Here is a 10,836-nt window from a genome sequence, read left to right as displayed (position 1 = left end):
TGTCCAGGACTAGAGACGTGATTGTCCCTTTGTACTCAGCTCTGGTGAGGCCATACCTTGAGTATTGTGTTCAGTTTTGCACACCTCAATACAGGAGAGATGTGGAGGTTCTGAAGCGAGTGCAGAGGAAGGCAACAAAGCTGGTGAAGAGCCTGGAGAATAAATCTTACAAAAAGCAACTGAAAGAGCTGGGGCTGTTTAGTTTGGAAGAGAGGAGGCTGAGGGGCGACCTCATTGCTGTCCACAGTTACCTGAAAGGACGTAGAGAGGCTGGTGCTGGTCTCTTCACCCAGGTAATTTGTGATACAACAAGAGGCAATGGCCTCAATCTACAACTGGGTAGGTTTAGAATGGACATTAGGAAAAAATTTTCACAGAAAGAGTGGTCAGGCATTGGAATGTGCTGCCCAGGGAGGTGGTTGCATCACCAACCCTGGATGTGTTTGAAGGTCGTTTGGATGTGGTGCTTTGCAATATGGTTTAGGGGTGAACTTTGTAGAGTAGGGTTATCAGTTGGACTTGGTGATCTTGGGGGTCTTTTCCAACCTGAATGTTTCTGTGAGTCTGTGAAACAATAGAACTTTATCTGTTGAAGCCAAAGGAATTTACAAATCTTGTTCACATCAACTCACTTTAATAGTTTTCTGATGCAGTTCTTGAGCATGAAGATGTCTTCATGTTAATGACCTAAGGCAGTATATGTAGATAATATAGGTATGGTTGGAAAAGTACCTTGAGTTTTGAAGGCGTTCTTAATAGATGTACATAATATTTCTACCATATGTTCTGAGTTACTTCTGTGTGCAGCCTCACAGTTAATTACTGCTTCATTCCTAAGACTCAAGTTTACAAATTGAAGAGTATTAAAAATTCAAATAAAATTTCTTTTAAAAAAAGTCTATGTCTGTCTGCCTTTTTATTTACTGAAATGACGGATAGTGCTTCCTCAAGAGTATCTATGAGGGTTTCATTTCATAGGCATAGTTTTCAGTCCTTACAAATGTCTCCATGGGCTCACTGAACATAACATAAAAATTTTAGCTTTTGACTTCGGCATCAAGTTTGCATCTGTTTCAGTTTCTTAGTGTCAAAGCATAGATGTGTTCTTGCCTAGGGGATAGCAGCAAACCAGATTACTGTGTATATGATGCACTTCATAAAAAAGAAGGTTGTGAGATGAGGAGTGTTTAGACTTCTAACATCTGTCCTAACAAAAAAAAGTTCTTGTATGGGGTCTGCAATGGATTGTAGCATTGTGAATTGTTAGAGCATTGTTGCTAGAAGCTGTATTACCTGTGTGAATGTGCAGTCTTTTCTGTAGTAAATACTGTAATATGTAATATAATAATTAAATAATTTTAGTACATATATGTTTTATTTAATAAAAAACTAGAGGCAAAATAAGCAGTTTTGGTTTTCCTGGGTAGCTTGGCTCCAGGATTCTCTTGAGTGAGGCTTGATGGCATAGGTAGCGGGTCTTAAAGCTCTGAATGATGCCCTCTGTGACCAACCTGTCCTGAGAAGGCAGAAAGTCAGTAAGTGCTGCTCTGGGAAAGCCACGTGCTTTACTCTTTATACGTGTAGGTGCTTTCTGTGACAGCTGAATGGCAGAGTAATTAATGAATACTGAGGAGTTCTCTCACAGTGGCACCTTAATGATACCACTTGTTCAGAAAGTAGGGAGAAGCTTCCTTGTTTTAGGAAATGTCTTGAAAGCCCTGCTGGGGTGAGCAGCGTGGAGGGGAGGGTGGAAGGGCCGGAGGCCATAAATTCTGGAGTAATGGAGGGAATGAGGAGAAGACAAACTGTGAGCATCCATACTTCAAATTATAGTGAACTTTGGGAGTTGCTCCCAGATCAGATGGCACACGGTTCTTTTGGTGACTTCTGCACAAGCACAAGTGAGCGCCTAGTTCCAAGTTCTGTTAAAGTCATTGCTAATGTACAGGTCAGGTTCAGAGAAAAAGGGTTTCTCGAGAGGAGGCTCATTTCCCGTTTTTCTCCAGTAGGTCTCCCATGCCAGGTTCCTTTCTTCGTCTCCCTTGTCCCGCGAGGTGGCACTGTCTCCCTTGAAAGGACACAAACGCTTCGGCTCTCTCTGGGAGGTGCGGCTGAGCTGCCTGGGCTCAGTAGGGTTCAGTGACACTGTGCAGTACCGCAGTGCAAGAGTTTTCTGCAAACGGCTGTGCGTTCCCACTAGTGTGCACCGTGTCGTCTTGGTACGAAGTACGTCTGTGTTTTGCACACCGTGCACACGAGTAGTGTAACCTTAGAAAAACATCTTGACCTTCTTGCTTCCTTTTCATCGTAGGAGGTTTCTGGCATTCAGAGGAATTTTTTTAATGTGGAAGTTAAAGTTGGGTGATACTGATCCTAGAATGCTATTACACTGCATTTTGAGTCAGAATTGTGTGACTTTTGAACACGGGAAGGAATGACCAGTAGCTGTTGTTATTTCTAGGAGGGAAGGGAAAAATTTCTTTAGGATTTGCCAAATCCACTGAAGGTGGCTTTGTTTCTGCAAGCTCATACAAAAAAAGGTGTATGGATTAAGGAAATCAAGAACTGTAATTACAGCTTTCCAGCAAGAACACAAGCCAAATCTGTGTTGTGTAGAAAGGGAACAGTGTTGCTGTACTTCCTGAATTCTCTCTGGAGACATGATATTTACAATCTGCTTCTCACTGGTTTAAGAGCTCCTAAGTTGAAGGAATATGTTTTCTCTTGCTCGGAGGTTTGCCTACAAGTTAGCTGTTAGACTAAGTCTACGTTGTTGGTGAAGGTTGGTTTACCTCAGGAGACTATGCTGTTATTAAAATCGTTTACCACTGAAAAGGGTTTACTGATTTTTTTTTTTCCCCTCTGGTTGTTGTCTAGAAAAATGGATGATGACGATGATGACATTCCCCAGCTTTCATCCCACACACTGGCTGCCCTCCAGGAGTTCTATCTGGAACAGCAGCAGAGAGAGGGCATGAAGACCTCCCAGGGATTTAATCAATATTCCATTGGCTCAATAGAGGAAGACTGGGTAAGAAACAATAAACTTCAGTGAATGGAGCAGTTAGAGGAGTAGCCTTTACCAAGTTTCTTTTGTAGCTGGATAATGAAATTAAATTTAAAAAAGGAACACCTATGATGTTTCTAGAGCTTCAAAATCAAACTATTCGTGGACAGTAACAGTATAGGGATATTTGCTTTAATGTTAAATGTAGGTACAGTTGTCTGTTCTACATGTGCTTGGGGGGTACAAATTGAAATCACATGGAGAGGGACTAAAGTTGCCAAGAGAAGCACCTATTCCTTCTGCAAATTTTAACTCCAGCCTGGCTCGTGAAGGTAGTAAAGATTCTTCCCTGAGCTTGAGACAATCACAGTGTAACAAGATCAAGTGATCTTTCCTTTCACATCATATTTCTTTCTGTGTTCTATTTCTTTGTTTTTGTGGGTGGCTACTATGCTGCCTTTTGTCTTCTGATAGAGTGATACTTGGGTTCTCTCTGGGCTGTTTTCTTTTTTTATTCTTCATTTTTTTGGGTCTTTTCTGATTTAGTAGTTTTATCCTTTATTTCCTTCACATTTCAAGTTGCTTTTTCCTGTTCCACTAAAGTAACTTAATTTAAAAGTATGTAAGTATCATGCATCTGCACATTGGGTTTGAACTAATCTCATCAGCAAATTTTGCATCGCTTGGTTTGCCTGATGCTGCAGTAAATGCTTCGGAAGCACACAGCGTAAAGCAACCTGCTCTGTGTTGCTGGATTAGAGAAGTAAATATTGTCAGGAAAATAGTCAACTTTCCAGCTTTACAGTTTGTGAACTGACAAGTTGCTATGGATTTTGGTTTTCCATAAATATGACTCCTCACACCTAACTGTACAGAAGTCAGAAGATTTGATGTTTTTTTGTAATTGTGCATTATCTTTCTCAGCAACTGAGCCAGTTTTGGTACAGCGATGAAACTGCATCATGCTTGGCTAATGAAGCAGTTGTGGCAGCTGGAAAAGGTGGCAGGTAGGTTTTAATAATTATGTTGTATATTTAACATGTCTTTTCTGTCAATACTTTGTTTCTACTTTGTAGACAGAGCATGCAGTTTAGTTCAGTACTCATTGCACTTCAGTTGAGATATTGCAGAATTGTTTTGCTGTTTATTAATAGTTGGTACTGGTCTTAACCATTTAGCGTTTTGCTGAATGTTGTAGGCTTTTGGCTTTGCCTTGTAAAAGTTTGTATGCATCTTTCTATCTTTTGAGAAATACAAATTGCTCCAGAGCATATTAGTGACTTGTAATTGTTTTCTCTCTTTTCACACAATGTTTCTGTAGGAATGGATGGAGAAACTTGGTTTTCTTCCTGTTTCTGTAAGGAGATGTTTTTAATTTTATGTTTTCAAGTATATGTGCTGAAACAAGATTTTCTCTGTAAGTTAAGCTTAAGGTCTCTGTGTAGCATAGGGGTTGAAGAGATAGCAGCTTTAATACTTAAAACTGTTATGTAATTATTTGTCAGAATGGAGGAAGAGTAGCTTGCATTTTTTTTAACTAAGATGTAAAATATTTTCCCAAAGGAGCCCGGAGGACTGCTGTAGGTTTTTTGTTGTTATATGGTTGTTTGCCTTTTAAATTAATATTTTAAGTTACTGTCTCTTTTTTCAGGATAGCATGTGTTAGTGCACCAAGTGTGTACCAGAAACTGAAAGAACAGGATGGTAAAGATTTTTCAGTCTGTATACTGGAGTATGACAGAAGATTTTCTGTATATGGAGAAGAATTCATCTTCTATGATTACAACCACCCTTTGAACTTACCTCAAAATCTCCTGCCACACAGTTTTGACATTGTCATAGCAGATCCACCCTATCTGTCTGAGGAATGTCTTCATAAAACTGCAGAGACCATCAAATACTTAACAAAAGGAAAGATTCTGCTTTGCACAGGTATAATTAGTAAAAACATTAGGTCACCATTAAGCATCTTTTTCTGTCTCTCAAAGGACAAACTTCCTCAAGTGAGAAAAATACTAACTCAACAACACTAATTTATCATTAATTCAAGGAGGAGTATCTGTCCTAAGCATTAATATACTTTTGGTTCAAACTTTATTTTAAACTGAAGGCATGTAGATTTTAATAGTTGAAGTCATTACTCTTTCTATACAGCATTACAGTTTTCACTAAATTTTTGAGTACTAAAATCACAGAATGGTAGGGGTTGGAAAGGACCTCTGGGGATCATCTAGTTCAACCCCACTGCTAAAGCAGGTTCACCTAGATCAGGTTGCACAGAAATATGTCCAGGCAGATTGTGAGAGTCACTAGAGAGGAAGAGTCCACAACCTTTCTGGGCAGCCCGTTCCAGTGCTCTCTCACTCTTGAAGTAAGGAAGGGTTTTCCTCGTGTTTCGTGAAACTTCCTGTGTTCTACTTTGTGCCTGTTGCCAAATATGACTGAAAAACTGGCCCCAACCTCCTGACACCTGCCCTTTAGGTGCTTCCAAGCATTGATAAGCATTGGTTATAGAAGGTCATACTGCAAAATTCCAGAAATACTTTTTTTCTTTCTCTGTAATTGCAATGATTGAAATTGAGGTATGACAAGCATAGGTGCAACTTTCTGTTAATGTCTTATGCGTGTAATTCAAGGGAAGTCAACCAAGCAGGCAAAATAAAGAAATGTAAAACAATACATGGCCATAAAAAGCCTACTTTTTTGTTTTGATTGCACATGGCAGTCATGCACAAGGGTGGCTCTTAGAAGTTTTTTTTCCTAAAATGGATAGGTGGTCCTTCAGTTTACAAAGTTTGAGAAACACTGTTCAAAGAAATGATTCTCAGTGTGTACTGTAAATACCTCACTGTGGTTTGTTTAAGTGGCAGAGGGTATGTAATCTGTTTGCATTTCCCATGGCTCCCTACCATGGAATTTCTTTGGCATGTGGCAAGAAGATGGAATTCACATTTCTGTTTTCTATAAAAGGGTCACTGATCTTGCCCTCTACCTATTTTTATGAAACTTCTCAGGCATTAGTTTCATTGGGGTGTCCTCCATTTTTTCAGATTTGTTTTAAGTTTCCCAGTAGGTTCAGTTGTGAAGCAGAGCTGACAGTATAGCTGCTTTAAGCCTTGCTTCCTTCCTTGAAAAAAGCAGGCTTTAATGTGTGCATTTGGGAAGGGGTATTAAACATTCTGGTTTTCTCATCAAATGCCTTTTTTTTCTGCAGGTGCAATCATGGAGGAACAGGCAGCAAAACATCTTGGTGTGAAGATGTGCAAGTTTATTCCAAAACACTCACGAAATCTAGCCAATGAATTTCGATGTTATGTGAACTATGCTTCTGGACTGGACTGATTCTCATAAGATCTACAACTTTTTTCAGTCAAGCTGCTTTCTGGCTTTTATCAATGATTCTACAATTCTCAGTGCTGAAATACTCAGCTCCCAGTGACGTTTTCTGGGCTAGCTTTTAATCAAGCCAGTGCACCACCCCCTCTTTTAAAGCTGCAAGCATTTGCAGTTACTGTGTTTTGTTTCTTACCTATTAGGTAAATGGTGACCAAGCAATGCAGATGCTTGATAAAGGGAACTTCCCTGCAAACAGTTTCATCCTAACTGGTGGTTTTTGCCATTCAAGGAGTTTTTGGTGACCTCTCTGAAGTGATTTTAGCTGGTTAACAACACATAGGTGCTTCCCTTACAGAGATCCAAATCATCATCATATCAGAACTGATGAATTGGTAGCTAGTAGATAGCTGAAAGAGCATGAAAGTGGTCTCATTTCATTCTTGAGAGATGGTCCCTTAGTAAAAGGATTGAGAGATGTTTTTTTCTGAATATCAGATATTTTCAGATTCATTATTCAGGAGGCTGATCTTTTTTTTATAAATAATGGAGAAAATAGGTCTCCTCCTGGAAGGCTTCTCCAGTTGCTTTTAATAATAATCAGAACTATCTACTAGTTGCCAAGTAAGGTAAGACCTAAGTCTCCACTATTGCTGCCAGACTAGCTTTTTAAAACCTTGTAGTTATTATTTCATCTTTTCTCTAAAGCCTTGTCATAAACCTAGGCTTTGTTTTTGGAAAAGATAGGATCTATCTTGTCATCACCTACCACCACACAAACCCATGTACCTATGTATGCTAAAGTAATGTAAGTTGTTGAACATCTCTTTGCAGAAGTACAGTGCATTTATTTTGTGATGTTCATGTGTCAGCACAAGAGAAAATCCTGATCTTTTAAAAACCCCACACATGTAGGCTGTTCCATTTACTCATTTAGCTAATCTCTAGAGGTGATACAAACCTAATGTCTTCTTTCAAAAAACATATTAAAGAATTCCCCATTAGAGAGAGCTTTACTTTCATTAAGAATCCTGTACATCAGTCAGGCCAAATCACCTGGAAAATGAACTAATTAGTAAATAAAAATGCAACAGATCAGATGATCCTTGCATTAGTGCTTCAGACTGTGTTCATAGGTTCTCACCGGGAGTTACTGTTATTGTTGGTCATGAGATACTTAGGTAGTAATGTGACCGATACATGCTAGTTCCTTAAATCTTGGATCATAATAGATCTGATTAAATAGAGCTCCTGCTTTTTAGCAGATTTCAGTGTCAAGCTAAAGACGATTTACAGGTATGTCAAGTTTGTGGTTACAAGAATACTCCTTTTTCTCCAGCTGCCTAGTTTTACCGTTGTCTCCTGTTCCATAGACAGCAGCAGAGCAGAACAGAAGCATCTTAGAAATTGTTGAAACTTGCAAGGCCACTGAGGTACAAAACAATGTATTGGTAAACTTCCATTCTTTCTAACAGACAAAGGTTAAATTCTAAATACAAGATTTGAGCTATATTTTAATCAATTCCAATCAAAATAGATGATACATTTGAAAAACTTTTGGGATAGTATTTGGTAACTGGGAGTTTTTCCAGCCAGTTTTGACTAACCTTTTGACTGTGCTATTGATGTATTTTGGGGTGAAACCTGGTTCATAAATTGCAAGGAACTCAACAGTTTTATCTGCTATAAATACATGCCATATTCACACAGTAGGGTTGTGTAAAAGGCCAACAGTAACACTGCAGCTACAAAATGAAGCACCTAAAATGAAGTATTAAGACATGTATTTTGTGGTGGAATAAACCTACTTAAGCTTGTGAGACAAGATTTTCAACAAGGTAAAGCTAATACGCATGTTTCTGTGCATCTCTGCTGTTTGGATGCAGATTGTCTGATCTGGTGGAGTAAACAAATGAACAGGAATAATGTAGATGGATGTAATCTTCTCATAGTGCCCAGAGGACTGTGTTTCCTGAGCTGGATACAACACTGGTTCATAAATGGTGTTCAGAACACATGTGACACTTCTGGACATGATTTAATGGCCATGGTGGTGTGAGGTCAGTGGCTGGACTCAGAGGTCTTTTCCAACCAAAATGATTCTGTGATAAATCCAAGCCACTGTTGCTCTCTTCCCCATTTTCCAGATCTACTCACTTCCTAAGGCTTTTTCTTCCTCACATTTTCTGCTGCTTCCTCTTCCCTCTGCCCTCCCTGTATATTGTTCCTAAGTTTCCTGATGCTAATTTTCTTTCTCTTCCTTGTGCCTTGATTTCTATCAGACTGGTAGTAGAAGCTGTTAATATGTGAAAACTACAGCAGAGGAAGGGCTTCTGGGAAGAATGGAGACTGAGCTTTTGACAGTCTCTGTGAGACAGCTGATTGAGAGTTTTGCCTTTCAAACCAGAAACCATCCTTGCTGCTGAGTCCAATAAAGCCAGAATCCCCTGTGAAACTGACTGTCCTCAGGTGCCATACATCTGAATTTAGCTGCCTTTCAGGGGGCTACACCATTGCCTTTACGTGGCCAGTTTCAAAATACAGCAAACCACAATGTTAAATCATAGGATCACAGGATGTTAGGGGTTGGAAGGGACCTCTGGAGATCACTGAGTCCAACCCCCCTGCCAGAGCAGGACCATGGAATTTAGTGCAGGTCACACAGGAACACATTCAGACGGGTCTTGAAAGGCTCCAAAGAAGGAGACTCCACAACTTCTCTGGGAGCCTATTCCAGTGCTCCATGACCCTTACAGTAAAGAAGTTCCTCCTCATGTCCATTGCCCCTTGTCCTATCACAGGGTACAAGTGAGGCTGTCCCTTCCTTCTTGACACCCAGTTATGCATAGTTATTGGTGCAAAACTGTACTTCACAGTTGTAAACTGGTTTATATTTATTATCTCAACATCTTGCACACCATGCAGATGGAGACAATGAAGTAACTCCTGAAATTTTAGTTATGTAGAGGCTCCAAGTGGGGCTGGTACAATTGCCAGAGGGATGATACTCCTCCCCTGCCCCCCACCCAAATTAAAAGGTGCTGTTGAAATACAAGCTTCACCTGTGTGGCTGCTTTGCTATTGATTCCTTCAGTTGTCTCTTCCATTTTGATAAATACATAGTGTTGCACTCTCTACACTGGAATTAAAAGACAACTTTGCTAACGTCATTGGAGGCCTTTCTTTGAAACCCCCCCCCAAAAAAAAAATCAAACCAACAAAAAAGTACAACATTCAGTTGTACCAAGAAATTCAGTTCACCAAGAAAATAACTGCTTCGCACGTGTAGGTCAGATGGCTTTGAAAAGAGGCACTGTGAAGATGCGTGGTTATGAAAATGAGGGTACACGTAATTGCTGTAGATGCACTCAACAGAGCAGCCCCTTGTCCACCTGCTTCCCTCTTAAAAGCCTGCTGCAGGCAGCTGCCCAAGCAGAGCTTGACTAGCAGCATTCAGAGCCTTCATCAGTGATGGGATGTAAATGATTTTTGTCATACCTGTTTCCAAGGAAGTAGCTGTGTTTCTAAGAAAGCAAAACTTCAGAGTGAATTTCTACTTTGTGCCATTGCAGTAACTTTAAGAAATATTACACATCTCCTTTTTCTGTAATAAGATGGAAAAAATTTGTGTCAAGTAATGAATTGCTTTCTTTACTGTGGATGTCTCAGGGATGCAGTTTTTATTGAAACAGGCTGATCATGGGTTCAGGTTCAGAGGTTCAGGTTGCAGAAGCCCCTCGCCAGCCAGTGTCAGAACTGAGTTGACACTGGCTCATATTCTGCAGCCTCCTTAGATGGGAGGCCAACAAAACCAGTTGGTAGCTCATGCCACTACTCAGGATTGTCTAGATCTCCCTTGTGTGCCCTAGTCCAGGTAGTTGTGGCTGTTCCACAGGGAGACTCAGGGATGTTGGTAGTTTGTGAGCACATTGTATCCTTTTCCCCTTGCTGCCTTCACATTTATGCTCTTTCAAGCACTTCCATGTTTACTTGCAGCTGTAGCCCTCAGCCTATTCAAACACCTTCATGTAATGGCTGGCTAGTAAATCAAACTAGCATCCCAGGCTTTTCTCAAACTTCCTGAATGATAAAAATTTTCCAACCTATCTTAAGTGATACTACAGAGAAGAAAATAATCTCTTTACCAAGGATATTGTTCTGTGTTTTGTGGTTCCTAATGTATTCCAGGGACAACCTCACTGAAGGAAAAAAATTTCCTGGCACAACAAAAATTTTCTCAAATCAGCTGCAGCTGCCAGATAGTTTCAGCTTTGAATTGTTTGCATTTATTTGGCCTGGAGTTGGTTCAATGAGGCATTTCATGTCTGTCTTGTGTCAACAGTTTGTGAAGCCTTGAAGCAACTCCAATGAACCGTCCCTCCCCCAAAGCAAATTAAAGGCAAGGGGCTACAGCATCAGTAACCAGAGGGCTGGAAGCTGGAAAATGTCACACCACAGTTGAAGTGAAACTGATATAAATCCATGATGTGATGATC

General features: G+C 40.1%; 1 protein-coding gene across 1 annotated transcript; it reads left to right on the top strand.

The window, feature by feature from the left end:
- The first annotated feature begins 2,875 nt into the window (after positions 1 to 2,875).
- Positions 2,876 to 6,349, top strand: EEF1AKMT1 (EEF1A lysine methyltransferase 1). Its single transcript, XM_054389601.1, has 4 exons — positions 2,876 to 3,031; positions 3,932 to 4,014; positions 4,659 to 4,939; positions 6,222 to 6,349. Exons 1-4 carry the CDS (start codon positions 2,882 to 2,884, stop codon positions 6,347 to 6,349), a joined length of 642 nt encoding a protein of 213 aa, XP_054245576.1. The 5' UTR covers positions 2,876 to 2,881.
- Positions 6,350 to 10,836: the final 4,487 nt, after the last annotated feature.

This window comes from Indicator indicator, chromosome 1 (assembly GCF_027791375.1).
Source record: "Indicator indicator isolate 239-I01 chromosome 1, UM_Iind_1.1, whole genome shotgun sequence".
NCBI classification, from domain to species: Eukaryota; Metazoa; Chordata; class Aves; order Piciformes; family Indicatoridae; genus Indicator; species Indicator indicator.
This window is presented reverse-complemented; position numbering and strand designations above follow the sequence as displayed.